This window comes from Lutra lutra, chromosome 1, assembly GCF_902655055.1.
Source record: "Lutra lutra chromosome 1, mLutLut1.2, whole genome shotgun sequence".
In the NCBI taxonomy this organism is placed as follows: Eukaryota; Metazoa; Chordata; class Mammalia; order Carnivora; family Mustelidae; genus Lutra; species Lutra lutra.
The window spans coordinates 83,165,896-83,187,596 of NC_062278.1; the positions used below are offsets into that span (position 1 = coordinate 83,165,896).

Consider the following 21,701-nt stretch of genomic DNA (forward strand, 5'->3'; position numbering starts at 1 on the left):
TTTCTATTTACTTCAGTGTGATGTGCCATTTTCTTATGTAACAACAGTATCATTATCCCCAAATTAGCAATAGTTCTGCTGTATTTTCTAATTCTCAGTTCATAATCAAATTTCCTTAATATTTTTTAAAAACTAGTTTATTTGTTTGAATCTAGTTCTATAGAAGGTCTGCATGTCACTTTTGTTGCTTCTCTCTCTCTCTCTTTTTTTAAAGATTTTATTTATTTATTTGACAGAGACACAGCGAGAGAGGGAACACAAGCAGGGGGATTGGGAGAGGGAGAAGCAGGCTTCCTGCTGAGCAGGGAGCATGATGCAGGGCTCAGTCCCAGAATCCTGGGATCATGACCTGAGCCAAAGGCAGATGCTTAAGGACTGAGCTACCCAAGCATCCCTGTTGCTTCTCTTTTATCTAGAAAAGGCACTTTCCCACCTTTTCTCCCTTCATCATTATTAACTTGTAGGAACTGGACCAATTGTGTTCATTTGTAAATATGAGTAGACAACAAAGATCTCCAGACTGTAAGGGAGGCTTCAAATGTGAAAGACAAAAAACAAAGCAAGGAAAAAATTTAAAAACCCAGAGAAAACAGAAGTAATGCAGTAAGCTGAAGAAAATTTTAAAACACAGTGTAACTGATATCAAAATTATCATCAAAGAGTAAGAGAAGAAATTGTATCCATGAAATAAGAACAAGAGGTAATAAAAAAAGGGACCTTTTGGAGAATAAGAAAGAATTCCTGATAATTAGAATATGGTAGCAGAAATTAAAAATTTTATAGGCAGAATGGAAGATCATGGAACTAAAACAAAATGTCAAAATAGTAAGATGGCAAGAAAATTTAAGAAAATTAGATCTCTCCAGATGGTTCCACAACCAAATAGAAAGATGTTCCAGAAAGGAAACAGAAAATGAAGGGGAAGGAATCATTCTCCCTAGGGTAAAGTTCCTGGAACTAAACATCAGTTTCCAAAACAAATACTCATGAAGTGTGCAGCACAGAGAAGGACAACATACTGACATGATAATATATTTTGATGAAATTTAAGAATACTAAGTGAAAAGAGAAAAATTTTAAAGCTTCAGAATCCGGGCAGGGGCAGAGTAGGGAGAATCTACCATGTATCATACAAAGAAGTAGGAATTAAAATGGCATCAGACTTTGGAAAACAGCACCAGAAGTAAGGAAACAGAGGACAGTGCCCTAATTTTCACATGAAGAATATTTTTCTCATCTATGATTCTATATTCATATATATTCTAAACTGTCCAGTCTGATATGTAATAAAGACATTTTCAGATATTCACATTCTCAAATTTACCTCTCATGCACAAAATGCTTCTGGAGGATTTATTCCACCAAAAGGAGTACACCACAGAGGAGGAAGATTTTATTTTATTTTTTTAAAAGATTTTATTTATTTATTTGTCAGAGAGAGAGAGGGAGAGAGAGCAAGCACAGGCAGACAGAATGGCAGGCAGAGGCAGAGGGAGAAGCAGGCTCCCTGCGGAGCAAGGAGCCTGATGTGGGACTCAATCCCAGGACGCTGGGATCGTGACCTGAGCCAAAGGCAGCTGCTTAACCAACTGAGCCACCCAGGCGTCCCAGGAGAAAGATTTTAGAGCCAGGATACAGAATATTTGACATGAAAGAACTGAGGATAGTTCCTGAAATGATAAGAAAGGGAAGTCCCAGGATGACAGTTGTTACAGTCAATTGAGAGAATACCCAGATTGGAGAATGAGAATAGAGAGCTTTGGGAAGGATGTTTCCTAGAAAAGAAATGATATGGAAGAGTTTTCTGCTGTGTCTGAAGGTGTTGAGAGAGAATTACACCTCTGTCAGATTTGGAAGATATATCAGTAATAGGTATACAGAAAACTAAGAAGAAAAGGAAATGGTTTTTTTAATCCAGGGACAATAAAAAGTTGTACAAGAAAAGAAATGTGATCATAACATAGGGCTCACTAGTGAAGAATAATGTAAATACTAAATTAAAAATTTGATTTAAGTAAACTGGGAGGGTGAGACTAGGAAGGCGATGTGTTTGTATGCGTATATAAGAGTATTGGTATGTGTAGAAGGATCAGTTCTTACTAGGATTGTGATAGAAACTGCTAGCTACCTACCCTAACATCATTGTTCCTTCTTCCTTAGTAAGAGAACTGTGGATATATCTGCTCTACTTGAAATAGGTATGGTCAGGTGTCTAATATCTAAGTTCAGCAGAAGTAATTGGTGATACTTCCAAAAAGTCTCCTTAAAACAGAATGAGCCATTATTCTCATCTTGCTGCTGGTCTGGAATGGGAAGGGAGTTGTTGGGGTTTCTGCCACTGGTTTCTGCCATGGTCAATGAAAATAACACACACCAAAGATGGTAGACCAGAGAGTTGGAAGGATCCTGGGGCTTTGATGACTCTATAAAGCTATTATTATCAGCATTGGATTGGCTAACAATATATTTGTTTTATGCAATATAATGTACTCTTGTATATTTAAGCTATTTATTTATGTCTCAGTTATTAGTAGCAGTATCAGATCCTAGCTGATTTGTAATTTACTAGGTAATACTGAAATATTAAGGAATAAGAATATAAGCATGTTATTTAGTAATATAGAAAGAAATACTAGAGAAATCAGGGGAAAAAGTTGAAAGTTGTTTTGGGCAGTGGGAATTGAGGTCAAGGCAAATGATTACTGTTTTTTCTTTAGATTTTTTAGTAATATTTGACATTTGAAATTGTATACATGTATTACTTTTAATAAAAAATTAATATTTGTTTAGTTATATTCTAATTAGTAATTGAAGTGAAAATACATGTTCATTGAAAAATTTGAACAATACAGACGATACAGAGTAAAAATTATGCCTCCCTTCAGTGTTCTTTGCCTTTTCCCTGCCCATCAGTTCTGCTCTCCTCTCCAGGGTTAATGGTGTTTGATATGTGTCTCTCCATACTTTTTCTGTACATTCATTTAGCATATATAAAGATGTGTATAGCTTTTTAACATTTATTTTTATTAAAAGTATATTTAAATTTAATAAAATTCTCAGGAAGGAATATTTATGCTTGTAATAGGTGTTGGTTGTTTGTATTTTTAGAATTCAAGATGTGAGCATGCAGTTAAAAAGTCAACAAAATGAATTTCAGAGAATACAGAAAGAATTGAATCATTTGCAACATGAATTAAAAATTAAGCAGAGACAATCACAAGTATTCAGGTAAGATTATCTTTAAAGAATCGAAAATGATAAGGATTGAAAAGGTACTTTTAATACTAACTTGATAAACATTCAAACAGATTTTAGTAATATAGTTTCTGTATTCCGTGTGGTTGAAAAGAAACAACTTCACCTGGGGTTTTTTTTTTTTTTTGGCCATTATCTCAACTGAAGAGTTTTAGCAGGCGAACACCTTGCTTTTATTGTGCAGTAACATTTAGAATGAAGGCACAATAACTAATTCATTTTTCTCTTTCTCTTGACCAGTATTTCTTGGTGTTTTAATTCCCTGCCTGATAGTCTAGTGGTACAAAAAGTAATAGAAGAATAGGATAACTTTAGAAAAAAAAAAAACATTTATTTATTTGAGAGAGGAAGCGTGTGCATGCTTGTGTGAGTGGGGGAGGAGCAGAAGGAGAGAATCTTCAAGCCGACTCCGTGCTGAGTGTGGAGCCCAGCTAGGGGCTCATCTCAGCACCTAGAGATCATGACCTGAACCGAAACCAAGTGTTTGATGCTTAACCAATTGAGCCACCCAGGCACCTCTAGAATAGGGTAACTTTCTAAATGATAGTAATTTAGACCTTCTAAATTTCAAAATTTCCAACATAAATGGTGTTCATTCTGTTTTCATATAATCTTTGGAGGGCTTATAATATCTAAACCCCATGTTCTAAATAAATTAGGAAGTTCATTTTCTTTTAAAAAATTGGAATTGAATATATTGAGAATATCAGAAACAATGATTCTTTTCAAAATTGAGTAACAGCTCTTAGAAAAGGGAAATAAGTGAACATTATAAATAGTTTCTGGGGGGCGCCTGGGTGGCTCAGTGGGTTAAGCCGCTGCCTTCGGCTCAGGTCATGATCCCAGGTCCTGGGTTCGAGCCCCGCATCGGGCTTTCTGCTCAGCAGGGAGCCTGCTTCCTCCTCTCTCTCTGCCTGCCTCTCTGCTTACTTGTGATTTCTCTCTGTCAAATAAATAAATAAAAAATCTTAAAAAAAAAAATAAAATAAATAGTTTCTGGGTTACTAAAAAATATGTTGAATGAATATTTTGAATGTTAGTTCCCTTTCTTTTCTTTTCCAATCTACTAGTTGTTGCTGGAAACATTGTTCCATTAAAAAAATTACCTGGGCTAATAATTTTTTAATATACTATCTGGTGATCATCTGCCTCAACTACCTTTCATAAATGCCTTGCACCTAATGACGCTCAAGAAATACTTTTTGAATCAATGAGTCTACTCATAAAACAGATGATCGTTTTTGTCATCAGAAATCTTTTCTGCCCTGTCCTAGAAATCTGGTATTGAACCAGCAGGTGATTCCAGTTCTTTACTTTAGTTAGGCCAACCAGTATTCAAACTTGGCTCTTCCAATATCTCTGGCTCAGGTCTGCTAAGGAAGTCCCATTTATTTTATCCATTAATGCCATAGTGGGTGGTAAGATGCACTAAATTTTAAAGGTTAGGCCAGAACTAGATTAAATAATTAATGCTGCTTCAAAATATTAAGATTTTACATGTGGTTTTGTAGCATTTTAAACTCTTGAAAAAACAGGTGTATTTGTTACTTTTAATATGTTTTAATTTTATCATTTTAAGTTATACTTTTAACTGCTTATTTTCCTTAAAAATTTTTCAATAGATATGTGACTTTTGTTTATTTTTAGCTAAAAGATTACAAATTGGGAGTCTGGGGTCTGACTTACATAAAAACATAGCATTTACTAAAAAGCAATTTTGGAAGTAACCGTTTAACTAAACACTTAGTGCAAATAAAAGTTTATGATATACAAATAGAAATGATTACTGGTTTTATTCCTCACTAGGAGGTACATTGAGTAGAAACAGGCAGTCTGGTGAAAATAAAATCAAGATTCATAAGGTCAGTGATTTTGTTGCATTACTAAAAGCTAATTTTAAAGTTGTATATCTTAAAAATATCTACTAGAATACAGAAGAAAAGGAGCTTACCATCTCTCTAAACATGGCAAAGAAAAGAAGCATGAGATTTAGGTACTTAGACATAATCATTTTATTTGTGGAGCCCAAAAAGAACTTCCTCTCTCTCTCTCTCTCTTTTTTTTTTTTAAAGATTGTATTTAATTGTCAGAGAGAGAGGTAACAGAGAGAGAGAGAGAGAGTACAAGCAGTGGGGGAGTGACAGGGTGGGGGAGAAGCAGTACTCCCTGCTGAGCCAGGAGCCAGATGTGGGACTGTATCCCAATGACTTGAATCAAGGGCAGATGCTTAACCAACTGAGTCACACAGGCTTCCCAAAAGAAACTTACAATAGAACGTTGAACTATGTCCTTGAGTCGCATTGCTCTTTTAAAATTATTCTGTCATTTACTTAATTGCAATTGGGCCTTAATCACCTAGCCTCCAGAAAAATGTTCTTCATGCTCTGTTTTTCCTGACATCGTTTCCAACCTTCCTCATACAAGGAGGTCGTCAGGAGTAGGTGTGGTCTGCCTCAGCTGGCTCAGCACATCTGCTATTCAGAATAGAGTGCCTTTGAGAGTGGAAATTAAGTTTAGAAGGTCTGTAAAATGGACACTAAAAAGTAGTATGGAATATAAGTATGCTTTACTTTACATAAATCTGTATTCCAGTGCTCCAAATCAATCCATATTTGAAATATTTTAGGAAGTGTTTATTTTTAGAGGATTCCTGTTGTGAATCTTTCATAAATTATTTGAAATATAAAGTACTTACTTTTTTGTTTGTTTGTTTGTTTGTTTTAAGAGTCAGATAGGGGTAGAGTAGAGAGAGAATCTTAAGCAGGCTCCATACCCAGCATGGAGCCCAGTGCAGGGCTTGATCTCACAACCCTGAGATCATGACATGAGCCAAAGGCAAGGGTTGGATGCTTAAGTGACTGAGCCACCCAAGTGCCCCCTTACTTTTGTAATTTGTCCATCTGGACTGTCATCTGGCTTTATTTTGTTTTGTAGCCTCAATCTCATGGTTTATCATATCACATCTTATTTTGAACAGCTTTGTTGATATACAATAACTTACTACAAAATTCATTCATGTCAAGAGCACAATGTAATGATTTTTACATTGTAAGACCTACTAAGTTGTGCAACCTTTACCACATCCAATATTGGAACATTTGAGTCATTCTCAAGATTCTCATGCCATTTGCACTCAATCTCTGTTCTCACCACCCATCCTAACAATCACTAATCTTCTTTCCATTTCTATAGATTTGCATTTTTCTGGGCATTTTTGGATATATGGAATCAGACAACATGGTCTGATTCACTTTTGGTTTATTTTATTATTATTATTATTATTTTTAGATTCCACATGCAAGTGAAATCATATGGTATTTGACTTTCTTAGTTTGATGTACTTCCCTTGGCATAATGCCCTGTAGGTCCATCCATGTTGTTGCAAATGGCATGATCTCAACCTTTTATATGACTGCATAATATTCCATTGTTTAGAGGTACTTTATCTTCCTTATTTATTTATCTGTCAATAGACATTTAGGTTGCTTCCATATCTTGGTTATTGTAAATAATGCTGCAGTAAATGTAAGGGTACATATATCTTTTGAATTAGCACATGTCAATGCTCATTTATAATTTTCTTTTTCTTTAGGTAAATATACAGTAGTGGAAATATTGGATCACAAGATGTTTCTATTTTTAGTTTTTTGAGGAACCTCCATACTGTTCTCTACAGTGGCTGTACCAGTTTACATTCCTACCAATAGGGGATGAGGGTTCCTTTTTTTCCACATCTTGCAAACACTTGTTATTTCATGTCTTCTTGATACTAGCCATTCTGACAGATAATATCTCATTGTGGTTTATATTTGCATTTCCCTGATAACCAGTAATGCTGAGCATTTCTTCATGTGTTTGTTGGCCATGAAGGTCTTCTTTAGAATGATGTCTGTTCAGGTCCGTTGTCCATTTTCAATGAGTTCGGTTTTTTGTTTTTGGTTTTTGGTTTTGAATTGTATAAGTTCTTTATATATTTTGGGTATTAATCCCTTATCAGATGTAGCATTTGCAAAATCTTCTTTCATTCAGTAGGTTGTCTTTTTCTTTTATTGATGATTTCTTTCACTGTGCAGAGCTTTTTATTTTGATGTAGTCCCAATAGTCCATTTTTGCCTATGTAAGACACATTACTGCCTGTGCTCTCTTCTAGGATTTTTTTTTTTTAAAGATTTTATTTATTTATCTGACAGAGATCACAAGCAGGCAGAGAGGCAGGCAGAGAGAGAGGAGGAAGCAGGCTCCCCGCTGAGCAGAGAGCCCGATGCGGGACTCGATCCCAGGACTCCGAGATCATGACCCGAGCCGAAGGCAGCAGCTTAACCCACTGAGCCACCCAGGCGCCCCTCTTCTAGGATTTTTGTGGTTTCAGGTTTCATATTAGGTCTTTACTCCATTTTGAGTTTGTTTTTTGTGTGGTGTTAGAAAGTGGTCCAGTTTCATTCTTCTGCATGTAAATGTCCAGTTCTCCCTGGATGTTTCCCCCGACCCTGTTGCATATTCTTGCCTTCTTTGTCATGGATTAATTGGCCAAATAATTGTGGGTTAATTTCTGGGCTTTCTGTTCTATTGCAGTTATCAATGTATCTATTTTTGTGCCAATACCATACTGTTTTAATTATTGCAGCTTTGTAATGTATCTTGAAACCTGTGTTTGTGGTGTCTCCAGCTTTGTTTTTCTCCCTTAATATTGATTTGGCTATTTGGGGTCTTTTTATGGCTCTATGCAAATTCCACATTTCTCACTTTAAGTAGAAAGCTAGAAATGGTTAAGCTTAGTGAGGAAGGCATCTTAAAAACCATGATATGTCTAACAATAGCCAAGTTATGGAAAGAGTCCAAATGTCTGTCCACTGATGAATGAATAAAGAAGGGGTGTGTGTGTGTGTGTGTGTGTGTGTAATGGAATATTACTCAGCCATCAAAAAGAATGAAATCTTGCCATTTGCAATGATGTGGGTGGAGATAGAGTGTATTATGCTAAGTGAAATAAGTCAGTCACAGATAGACAAATACCATATGGTTTCAATCATATGTGGAATTTAAGAAACAAAACAGATAAACATAGGGGAAAGGGAAAAAAAAGGTGGCGGTGGGGGCAGAAGCAATCCATAAGAGACTCTTCTTTTTATTTTTAAAGATTTATTTATTAGAGAGAGAGAGCTCACAAGTAGGTGGAGAGGCAGGCAGAGAGAGAGAGAGGAGGAAGCAGGCTTTCCGCTGAGCAGAGAGCCCGATGGCGGGGCTCGATCCCAGCACCCTGGGATCATGACCAGAGCCGAAGGCAGAGGTTTTAACCCACTGAGCCATCCAGGTGCCCCGGAGACTCTTAACTATAGAGAACAAACTGAGGGTTGATGGAGGGAGGTTGGGTGGGAGGGGCTAGATGGGTGATGGGTATTAGGGAAGGCACTAGTGATGAGCACTGGGTGTTATATGGAAGTGATGAATCACTAAATTCTACAACTGAAACCAATTTTACTATATATGTTAACTAACTAGAATTTAAATAAAAACTTGAAATCAGGAAACAAATAAACAGCGAAGATATGCCAAAAGCTAGGCCCCTTGTGCCAAACAGTTATCCAAGTTGTGGATGCAAAAAAAAAAAAAAAAAAAAAAGCTCTTGATGGAAATTAAAAGTGTTACTCCAGTGAACACATGAGTGATAAGGAAGCAAAACAGTCTTAATGCTGATATGGAGAAAGTTTTAGTGGTCTGGATAGAATATCAAATTAGTCCCAACCGTTCCTTAAGCCAAAGGCCCATCCAGAGCAGGGCCCCAACTCTTCAGTTCTATCTATGAAGGCTGGTAAAGGCATGAGGTTGTTGAAGAAAAGTTTGAAGCTAGCAGACGTTGGTTCATGACGTTTAAGAAAAGAAGCTATCTCTATAACATAAAAGAGCAAGATGAAGCCGCAAGTGCTGATGTCAAAGCTCTACAGCAAATTTGCAGAAGATCTCACTAAGAAAAATAATGAAGGTGGCTACACTAAACAACAGATTTTCAATTTAGAAAAAACAGCCTTCTATTGGGAAAAGATGTCACCTAGGACTTTTTTAGCTAGAGAGAAGTCAAAGGCCTGTTCTTAAACCTTCAAAAAAAAAAAAAAAAGGCTGATTCTTCTTGTAAGGGGCTAATACAGCTGGTGATTTTAAGTTGAAGCCAATGCTCATTTATAATTTTGAAAATTCAAGAGCCCTTAAGAAGTATGCTTAATCTACTCTGCTTGTACTCTAGAAATGAAACAACAAAGCCTGGATGAAAGCAAATATGTATATAATATGGTTTACTAAATATTTTAAGCCTATTGTTGATACTTACTGCTCAGAAAAAAATATTCCTTTCAAAATGACTGCTCATTGACAATGTACCCAGTCATCTAAGAGCGCTAATGGACGTGTACAATTAGGTGAATGTTTTCATGCCATCCATTCTGCAGCCCATGGATCAAGGAGTAATTTTGACTTTTAAATCTTATTACTTAAGAAATACATTTTGTAAGGCTCTGGCTGCCATAGATTGTGATTGCTTTGATGGGTTTGGGAAAGATAAACTGAAAATTTTCAGGGGAAAGATTAAGATGCCATTAAGAACATTTGTGATTCATGGGAAGAGGTCAAAATATAAACATGAACAGAAGTTTACAAGAAGTTGATTCCAAACTTCATGGATGACTTTGAGGAGTTCAGGACTTCAGAAAGAAGTCATTGGTGTGCTGGAAAAAGCAAGAGAACTAGAGTTAGAAGTGGAACCTAAATATAAGACTGAATCGCTATAATCTCAAGATAAAACTTTAGTAGATGAGTTGCTTCATATGGATGAGCAAAGAAACTGGCTTCTTGGGATGGAATCTACTCTTGGTGAAGATGCTTGGAAGATTGTTGAAATGACAAAAAAGATTTAGAATATTATATAAAATTAGTTGCTAAAATGATGGGCATGATTTGAGGGGACTGACTCAAATTTTGAAAGAAGTTCTACTGTGGGTAAAATGCTATCAAACAGCATTGCATGCTACAGAGAAATCATTTGTGAAAAGAAGGGTCAATTGGCATGGCAGACTTCATTGCTGTCTTATTTTATGTCCTCTTTAGCATATTAAAGTCCTTTTGGAAACCTTCCTTTTTACTTACCTCCCTCAACTCCCAAATGTATAATCAGTCATCCTCAAAACCCCAGGGCAGCAGCTCTTTTTGCCCACAGGTCCTGTCCCCATACTTTAATAAATCACCCTTTTTTCAAAAAAGAAAACAAAAATCACCTTTTTGTACGATTAAAAAAAAAAAAAAAAAAAAAGATACTGCTGCAGTCATCCCAAACCTTCAACAGCCATCACCCTGATCTGTTAGCAGGCCATCAACATGGAGGCAACACCCTCCACCAGCAAAAAGATTGCGACTGACTGAAAATGCATATGATAGCATTTTTTAGCAGTAAAGTACCTTTAATTAAGATATATACATTGTTTTTAAAACTTCTGCACACTTAATAGACTATAGTATAAACATAATTTTTAAAAGATTTTATGCATTTATTTGACAGAGACAGACACAGTGAGAAAGGGAACAGAAGCAGGGGGAGTGGGAGAGGGAGAAGCAGGCTTCCTGCTGAGAAAGGAGCCTGATGTGGGGCTCAATCCCAGGACCCTGGCATCAAGACCTGACCTGAAGACAGATGCTAAACGACTAAGCAACCCAGGAGCCCCTTTTAACTAATTTTTAAAAAGACTTTATTTGAGAGAGAGATGGTAAGAGAAAACACAAATGGAAGAGAGTGAGAAGCAGGTTTCCTGCAAGCAGAGAGCCCAATGTGGGGCTCGATACCAGGATCCTGGAATCGTGACCTGAGCCAAAGGCAAACGCTTAACAACTGAACCACCCAGGCCCCCCTAAATGTAACTTTTACATGCACTAGAAAACCAAACAATTCATTTGATTCACTTTATTGTGAAGTTTGCTTTATTGTGATGGTCTGGAACCAAACCTGCAATGTCTCCAAGTTATGCCTGTATAAGTCTTGCACTCCTTTTATAAATTATTTCTAAGTATTTTATTATTGTTGATGTTATTATGAGCGGGATCATTTTCTTTTTTCTTTTTTCTTTTTAAATTTTATTTATTTATTTGTCAGAGAGAGAGAGGGAGAGAGAGCAAGCACAGGCAGACAGAATGGCAGGCAGAGGCAGAGGAAGAAGCAGGCTCCCTGATGAGAAAAGAGCCCGATGTGGGACTCGATCCCAGGACGCTGGGATCATGACCTGAGCCGAAGGCAGCTGCTTAACCAACTGAGCCACCCAGGCGTCCCATGAGCGGGATCATTTTCTTAATTTTATTTTTGTGATTGACTACCATTCGTATATAGCCATAACACTGATTTTTGCATATGGATCATATATCCTCTATCCTGTGACATTGATGAACCTGTTTGTTCATCATCCTGTTTGTGTGTGTGTGTGTGTGTGTGTGTGTGTGTGTGTATTCTTTCGGATTTTCTATGTGGAGGATGTTTCTGTCTAGAGGAGTTTCCAACATTCCAACTCCTTTTACCCCTGCTCATTTAGTTGTCATTACCCTTACAACTTTCAGTCTTCATACTTACAAATTGTGAAACACCAAGCCTTTAGTTCCTCCAGCACTATTCTAACTCCTCACTCTTCTGCTTCGACTACTCATCTCTCTGCAGCTATGTATCTTCCTTCCTATTTCACAAAGGAAATCAATGTTATAAACACAGCCTTTACTATGAATTCAATGATGCTCAAATTTCAGACCCCTTCACTCGGCAGCCCCTTTTAAGGTTCTGAGGGCCCCTAGCAATAGTAAAATGACCTAATTGTAATTGGTTAAAATTCTTTCTTTTTCCAGTCTGATATCCCCTTTCTTAAACTTCTGATGTTGGTGTGCCAGTGGAGTAGTCACAAGCATTTTGTGAATCTGAGTAAGGGGAAATTGAGTTGGGAATACACTATTAAAGTTGCCATTTGGAAAGACATTCTAAAATGCTTTAATAATACAAGCAAGATATCACCGACGAAAAATTTGGGTGGATGTGAATTTTAAAAAAATTAATGGAATAAAAACAATAAAGATTAATTTAAGCATAGAAATTATTTTGACAAAGAATTGTAACTTTTTTCAGATTATATTACAGGTGAATTCATTAAGAGAAAGAAATATTTTCAATTAAATATTGAATGGATTATTTCATAATCCATTTACTGAAATGGAGTTAATTATTCAAATACATTGAAGAAAGATTTAAGTGTCTTGCTGATTTACAAAAGCTACTATCACTGAATACAACATAAAAATCATACCACATCAAGGGCATCTAAGATAGATTAGTTTATGAACTTCCTCATTTCAAAGTCAATTTAAGCCTAGTCATTTTCTTTCTTTCTTTTTCTTTCTTTCTTTCTTTTTCTTTTTTTTTCAAGATTTTATTTATTTATTTGACAGAGAGAAAGATCACAAGTAGGCAGAGAGGCAGGCAGAGTAGGGTGGGAAGCAGGCTCCCCGCTGAGCAGAGAGCCCGATGCGGGACTCGATCCCAGGACCCTGAGATCATGACCTGAGCCAAAGACAGAGGCTTAACCCACTGAGCCACCCAGGTGCCCCGCCTAGTCATTTTCTAAAACACTTGAAATGTTCCTAATCTTATAATCATATAAAGAAATTTGATAAGTTTTTTCCAAATTGGACTATGCATAATATTTACATAGTGTTATCAATAATGAACTATAAAGCTGAAAGAATTTCACAATTACGAATTATGAAAAACTAATGGCTATGCTAGATGAAAAGCTACATAATTTTTATATTTTCTCCACATAAAGTATTATATAAAATGATTCTCATATGAACAAGAGCATGAATATAAAAATTGCAAATAGGATGCCTGGGTGGCTCACATAGGTTAAGCTGGTTAAGTTGGGCTCTGTAGCCAGCACAGAGTCTGCTCTAGATTCTTTCCTTCTCCCCCTCCCACTACCCCCACTTGCGCATGGTACCCAGGCTCACTCTCTAAAAATAAATAAATAAAATCTTTAAAAAATAAAAGGTATTATAGAGCTGTTACTTATTAGGAAGTTATATTATTTTCCTATATTTTGTGATATTAGTGGAATTCATCAACTTTAAAATTTTTATTTGTAATGATTTTTCTCATTCTATGGATAATTGCACACTTTTAACCTAATTTATAGACATCTTTTTTTTTTTTTTTAGAGAGAGAGAGTAGGGGTGCAGAGGGAGAGGGGGAGAGAATCTTGTAGGTTCCACACCTAGCGTGGGACCAGAGGTGGGGCTCAATCTCACAACCCTGAGATCATGACCTAAGCCTAAATCAAGTCAGTCACTTGACCAACTGAGCCACTCAGGTGCCTCATGTAGATATCATTCTTGTATTCTGTTTTTCAAGAAAGCTCTCCTTCCACTCACCACTAATCCTATAAGATATAGGCACCACAGAACATTGATCTTCTTGTGGCTAACAACCTTGAATTTTCTGTTTTCTGCCTTTCTCCTTACAGAAGCACCTGCGTCCACATCCAGTCTTTTTTCTGTTAAATATCCTTGTAAGCCCTGACTCCCATCCACATGGCTTATTCTCAGCAGCTGCCTTACGCCAAACCATTAGCCCCTTGACCTTGACTTAGTTCATAGCTCTTCTCTCTCTGTCTTACCAGTTTTAGCATCTCTCTTAGCTTCCAGCTCTGCATGCTGAGTGAGGCATCCCCTGTGGCTTCTGATCACTCAGGTGGACCTTAGTTACCAATAGAATGACACCACCCTTTTTCCTGACAAAGGCTACTCTTTTAGTCTCTACCCTATCTCTGTCTTTTCTAGGACTGCACAAGAAATTCACTGCATCTCTTGTCTGTGTTTTTAGCCTCTGACTGTACATGTATTGTTACTCAGCTATGTGCACGCTTAGGTGTCTCCTATCTTAACCATTCTACTCTGCATTTTCCTCCTTCTCTTCCTGCCACTTAAGTCAAGGTTCTTGATTGCTGGTATCACCTGTTTTGTCACTTCCACTTTGTTGCCCTGTCTTTCCTACCTAATGCCTCTCTCTGAGATCACCAGAGGTCTCCTTAATACCAGATACAGTGGACTCTGTTCAGTGTTTATTGAAGGCTTAAACACTGACCACTACTTTTTTGTTTAAATTCTTGTATTTCCTGGATTTCAGATATTATTCTTTTGGTTTTTCTTCTCTTTTACTCCCTAGTCTTTTTTGAGGCATTCTTTTCTGTTTCAGTCCCATATATGTTAGTGTTGTCCAGTGTTTTATCCTCAACCCTTCTCGCTTCTTCATTCCTCCACCTGGGTGATCTATTATTTTTACTCATTTATCCATTTGGCAGTATTTGTTGAGCATATACTGTGTGGTAATACTGTGCTAGGTGTTTGGGAAACTGTGATGAATAAGACAGATTTAGTCTCTGCATCATAGATTCAGTCCATCCAGGAAGATGATTATTATCATTATTTTTAAAAAGATTTTATCCATTTATTTGACAGAGAGAGACAGTGAGAGAGGGAACACAAGCAGGGGAAGCAGGAGAGGGAGAAGCAGGCTTCCCTCCGAGCAGGGAGCCTGATATAGGGCTTGATCCCAGGACCCCGGGATCATGACCTGGGCTGAAGGCAGATGCTTAACAACTAAGCCACCCAGGTACCCCCAGGAAGATAATTATTAACCAAATAATTACAATTCCATGGCTTCAGTCACCACTTTTTTTGCTAATAACTCCCAGATCTATGCCTGAATCTTTTTTGACTATTAGGTAAATTATAGCCAGGACATCTGAAGTAATAAAATCACTGAGATTGCAAAACATCTGTGATTACTTTGAACTGTGACATTTCATGAAGCAAAAGCACTGGATCAATCACTTTAAAAGGTATTCTTTATTGTTACCCCAGGTTTCATACAGCATGGAGAACCATGGTATGTAGCAAGAATATTGTCTATGAATCTGAGATTCTCATTTTTTCTCTGTGGTTATGTCACTGACCTAATTTTCTTCACTAAGTATTTACTGTTAATGAATTTAAAACATTAATTGAATTAACGTGTATGGAAAAGTTAGCTGTCTTTATAGTTAAATAATGGAAGTGCGTTGGGGTGACCATATACCTGTTTTCCTGGGATATTCCCAGTTTATATCTGTCATCTCAAAGAATACAAATAATCCCTCCTTTCATGTTCAAAATTGTCTCCACTTAGACAGTAGGTTATATGGTCATTCTCAAACCATTTTTCAAAGAAAACCATTTTTTCAAAGAAATATTTGTTATTATCCTTGCTATTTTTAAAATTCCTAATTTTTTAAACTGTTTTACAGTCAAAGATTGGTGGAGTACAAATATTTCTGGAATAAGACTCTTTCATTACTTACTTTTACTAAAAGGGAGCTAACCAGTATTAAAAATGAAGTATATGATAATTTTCAAAACTGGACTTCACTGAAAGGAGAAGTTTTTCTACAAATTAAATCCATAAGTGAAACAGCCTTTACAGGTTTGTTGTGTATATTTAGAATGTAATCATCTTTTTTTTTTTTTTTTTTTTTTGCTATATGGTACATAAGTAATGAGATAATACTTATACTTCATTTTATGTGATGGGACTTATGATCAACTTTTAAATTTGTCGGGGTTGGTAAACTAGCTGGCCATTATGACTTCTTTGAACCCTAAAATTCAATAATTATAGGCTGATCTAAAATAAACCAGATACATCTATCTTGAGTTGTGACCAGAAGTCTGTTTATTACTTTTAGATGTGCCAATTTGTATTTTAAAACTTTTTATTCTGTTCATGATTTAGTATGTCATGTTGGATCAGCCTTCCCTCAGATAACTGATAAATTCTGGACAGAATAACTACTTAAAAACACTGGAGAGTGACCAAAGTCAAGCACATAACAAAGGGAATGTCAAATATTGAAAGAAGTCATATTACTAAGTGAAAGAAGCCAATCTGAAAAGGCTACATAATATATGATTCCAAATAAATGAAATTCTCAAAAGGGTCAAACTATAGATATAGTAAAGGAATCTGTTTTTGCCAGGGTGTGAGAGAAGGGTGAATACGTTGAGCATGGAAGATTCTTAGAGCAATGAAAATACTTTGTATGATACTATAATGGCGGATACATGTCATTATACATTTGTCAAAACCCATAGAATGTAAACACCAAGAGTGAGTCCTAATATAAACTAAGGATTTGGGGGGAATTGTGATGTGTGAGTATAGGTTCATTGATTGTAAGAAATGTCGCACTCTGGTGCAGGATTTTGATGATGGAAGAGGCTATGCATGTGTGGAGACAGAGGTTATATGGAAATTCTCTGTACTTTCTGCTTAAGTTTTCTATGAACCTAAAACTGAGGCATTTTTCTAAAAGGCTACGATTTTTTTGTTGTTGTTGGTAAAAGAAGAAAATGGAACTGGGTGAATTCCTTAGGGTTTTGTTTTTATTTTTGTTTGTTTGTTTACGGCTGTTAGATTGAGGGCAGGTACAGTGTGTTCCATGCCAGAAAGCTAAAACTCTGATAGAAATCTATAGTCTTTTGGCTTGAAGATTGGAGAACACAGATTAAGGCAGCCTCTGAGAAAGAATTTTCTAGAAAAGAGATGATCGGAGAGGGAGAGCTCAGAGTTTGCATATAAGCTCTTTCTAATTTTTGGCCTATTCCTGAAATACATGTGCACAGGGAAGACTTGAAACAACCCACCAAAGACCAAGATAATTGATATTTTCACTGCTGCTTACCCAAGGGGAGATATATTTTACAGTTTGAGTTCAGCCAAGTTAACTGCTTATTAAAATAAAACAATGTCAAAATCACTACCCTTTAGAGGAACATAACAGAATTCAGGGTCTCCATAACATAACATCCCCAATGTTCAGGATATAACCCCAAATTTCTTGATCTGGGAAGAAACAACAAAACATGGCCCATACTCAAGAGATTAGATATAAGCAGAGACCTACCCTGAGTTGATCCAGATGATAGAAATAACTAATCAAGATTTCAAATTACCTGTTAATTATATTCAGTGACATAAAGGAAAATAAGCTAGTATGAATGAAAAGATAGACTATCTCAGCAGGAAACTATTAAAAATTGGATATTCAAGAATGGAAAAATACAATATCTGAAATAAAAGTTTACTAGATAGACTTCTATAGCATATTGTGATTATAGAAAAAATAACCAGTGAATTTAAGATAGATCAGTAGAAATTATTCATTTTGAAGAAGAGAGATAAACATTGAAAAAAAGTGAACAGAATCCCAGGGCCCTTGCGATGGATTAAATGTACCATAAGTGATAAATATGGGTAAGTATTATTAAAGACTTTTTTCCTTTGAATTAAAAAAGTTGTATATTCTTATTTAAAGTAGGAATTATTATATGTGGGTTTTATAAAGTATGTTGATTTAACTTATGACAGCTAGAACATAAAGGATGGAGGGAAGGAGTAAATAGATGCAAATGGTTGTACTTCTTTTGTATTTTATGTGATATGATGCAATATATTTTATATGTAGACTAAAAAGGATATATAACTCATAAAGCAATGACTAACCAATAAATACAAAAAGATAAAGCTAAAAAGATAATAAATAAACTAAAAAGTAACTTTTCTAAAGGTCTCCAAACAGTGTTGAATTAATGTCACCTGTCTCTAAGATTTATTATGTATTATGGCATCTGGATCATCAATAGATCAATGGAATAAAATAGCCAGGTAAATGATCCTATTTGTATGATTATTTCACTTTTGACAGATGTGCCAAAACAATCCAGTGGGAGAAAGAAAGTCTTTCAACAAATCGTAATAGAACAACTGAATACCCATATGGGAAAATATACCTCAACTCCTACATTACATTGTACATGAGATTAATTCAAGCTAAATCATAGAACTAAATATAAAAGGTAAAAATATCAAAGAAATAGAGCAAAATGTCTTCATGAATTGGTAGTAAGTGAAGGTTTCTTGGATAGGGCAAAGAAGTAAGAAAAAGACCAAAAATTGATGTGTTAAACTTTATCAAAATTAAAAACTTATTCATCAAGAGATGCCATTAGGAAAACGAATAGGTCAGCCACAGACAGAAGAAATATCTTTAAAAAATATGTGATGGCATCGGGCTCTCTGCTCAGCAGGGAGCCTGCTTCCTCCTCTCTCTCTGCCTGCCTCTCTGCCTGCTTGTGATCTCTCTCTGTCAAATAAATAAATTAAAAAAAAAAAATATGTGACAAAAAACTGCTGTCCAGCCTACATAAAGAACACCAACAAATCAGTAATAATAGGACAAAAAAATCCAATCAAAAATGGCCAAAAGATTTGAACAGACACTTCATAAGGAAACATGTACAAATGACCAATAAGGACATGAAAAAGCACTCAGTGTTACTGGTCAAAAGGGAAATGCAAATGTCAAGAGTACATACCCACCAAATTGGCTAAAATGAAAAAGATTTAAAACAGCAAATGCTGGTGAGGAAGGAAAGCAACTTAAACTCTTACGCAGATTGGTTTGAGTATAAAATATTATAGCCACTTTGCAAAAAGATCTGACAGGTATTTTTTATAAAACTAAATATACACATATCCAATGATCCTTGAAATTCTTTTCTTTGGTATTTATGCCCCACCTCCCCACAAGTAAAAACGGATGTCCACACATTTATCCTAAAGAAGTGTTCCTGGTGGCAGCCTTGTAGCCTTAAAATAAGGGAAGAAAATTAATGTTCTTATAGTTTAAATAAATTTGTTCATATATAACTAATATATTAAATATACTTATATATATAAATTTAGATCCACATGAATATGCTGCACTGATTTTTTATGGTGTGGTATTCCATTTATTTATTTATTTTTTAAATATATTTTTTAAATTTAAATTCAATTAATTAATATATAATGTATTATTGGTTTCAGAGGTAGAGGTCAGTGATTCATCAGTCTTACGTAATGCCTAGTGCTCATTACATCACATGCCCTCTTTAATGTCCATCACCCATTTACCCCATGCCTCCATCTGCCTCCCTCCAGCATTCCTCAGGCTGTTTCCTTGATTAAGAGTCTCTTATGGTTTGTCTCCCCTCTGGTTTGTCTTGTTTCATTTTCTCTTCTCTTCCCCTGTGATCCTCTGTTTTGTTTCTTAAATTCCACATATCAGTGAGATCATATGATACTCGTCTTTCTCTGATTGACTTATTTCACTTAGCATAATACTTTCTAGTTCCATCCACATCATTGCAAATGGCAAGATTTCATTTTTTTAAAGGATTTTATTTATTTATTTATTTGACTGATGGAGATCACAAGTAGGCAGAGAAGTAGGCAGAGAGAGAGGAGGAAGCAGGCTCCCCACTGAGCAGAGAGCCCAATGTGGGGCTCCATCCCAGGACCCTGGGATCATGACCTGAGCCGAAGGCAGAGGCTTTAACCCACTGAGCCACCCAGGTGCCCCAAGATTTCATTTTTCTGATGGCAGAGTAGGATTCCATTGTGTGTGTGTATATATATACACACACACACCACATTGTGTATATATATATATATATATACACACACACACCGCATTGTGTATATATATATATATATATATACACACACACCACATCTTTTTTATCCATTCATCTGTCGATGGACATCTTGGCTCTTTCCATAGTTTGGCTATTGTGGACATTGCTTCTAAAAACAATGGGGTGCAGGTGCCCCTTTGGGTCCCTACATTTGTGTCTTTGGGGTAAATACCCTGTAGTGCAATTGCTGGGTCTTAGGGTAGCTCTATTTCCAACTTTTTGTAGAACCTCCATACTGTTTTCTAGAGTGGCTGCACCAGCTTGTATTCCCATCAACAGTGTATAGGGAGGATTCCCCTTTCTCCATATCCTCGACAACACCTATCATTTCCTGACTTGTTAATTTTAGCTATTCTGACTGGAGTGAGGAGGTATCTCATTGTAGTTTTGATTTGTATTTCCTTAATGCCAAGTGACGTTGACCATTTTTTCATGTGTCTGTTGGCCATTTGGATGTCTTGTTTGGAGAAATATCTGTTCATGTCTTCTGCTCATTTCTTGACTGTATTTTTTGTTCTTTGGGTGTTGAGTTTGATAAGTTCTTTATAGGTTTTGGATACTAGCCCTTTATCTGATAAACATATTTATTAGTATATAATTAATATATTAAATATATTTATATATAAATTTAGACCCATGTAAGTATGCTCAACTGATTTTTGATGAAGGTAAGTAAGCCATTCAGTTGGAGGAAGGACAGCTAGAAAATCTTTGGGACCTAAGATTCTCAGACTTGAACTAAAAGCATGATACATAAAAGGAAAACTTGATAAATAGAACCTCAACAAAATTAAATTTTGCTCTGTAAAAGACCCTGTTAAGAGGATGAAAAGGCAAGTTACAGATTAGGAGAAGATATTCGTGAATCAGCCAAAGGACTTTAATATGGAATACATGAAAAACTCTCAAAACTCTGCATTTTAAATAAACAGACTAATTAGGAAATGGGCAAAATATATCAGAAAAAATTTCATCAAAAAAGTATATACAGGTGGAAAAAAGCATGTGAAAAATTGTTCAAAATCATTAACCATTTAGGGAAATGCAAATTATAATGAAATGAAATACACATCTATTAGAATGTCTAAAATTATAGAGGTTTCTTAAAAACATAATGACCTAAAATAATTTTAAGTCCACGTGGCTAAGAACAACAGAAAAATCTTATCAAGATAAATTGATTGTATAAGACTAATACTAGTAATTGTACTTTCATTAGCTAACATTATATAATACTTATTCTAAATTTAAAACCCTGTATTAGCTTTACACTTTGACGATATTACAAGCATTTTAAATGATAAATACTTTTTTAAAAATACCAGCTTTTATTTGTGATCTACATGGATATGTCCTTATGGGGTGATTTGATTATGCATGGCATAGTTCTTCAGTTGAAAAATTGACATAAAAAAATGAAACATTTTTTTTAATTAATTAATTTTTTATTTTTTCAGCATAACAGTATTCATTATTTTTGCACCACACCCAGTGCTCCATGCAATCCGTGCCCTCTACAATACCCACCACCTGGTGCCCCCAACCTCCCACCCCCCACCCCTTCAAAATTCTCAGATCGTTTTTCAGAGTCCATAGTCTCTCATGGTTCACCTCCCCTTCCAATTTCCCTCAACTCCCTTCTCCTCTCCATCTCCCCTTGTCCTCCATGCTATTTGTTATGCTCCACAAATAAGTGAAACCATATGATAATTGACTCTCTCTGCTTGACTTATTTCACTCAGCATAATCTCTTCCAGTCCCGTCCATGTTGCTACAAAACTTGGGTATTCATCCTTTCTTTTTTCTTTTTCTTTTTTTTTTTT

The 21,701-nt window shown here is 35.8% G+C and overlaps 1 protein-coding gene across 6 annotated transcripts in view; it reads left to right on the forward strand.

Annotated features, from left to right (window-relative positions):
- The window catches only part of LEKR1 (leucine, glutamate and lysine rich 1), a 197,134-nt gene that overhangs the window by 77,621 nt on the left and 97,812 nt on the right, over nt 1-21,701 (forward strand). For all 6 annotated transcript variants that reach the window (XM_047728734.1, XM_047728752.1, XM_047728744.1 and 3 more), the window contains 2 exons: nt 3,109-3,228; nt 15,609-15,784. In XM_047728734.1, coding sequence (XP_047584690.1) covers nt 3,109-3,228; nt 15,609-15,784 — 296 coding nt within the window. The remainder of the gene's footprint in view (nt 1-3,108; nt 3,229-15,608; nt 15,785-21,701) is intronic.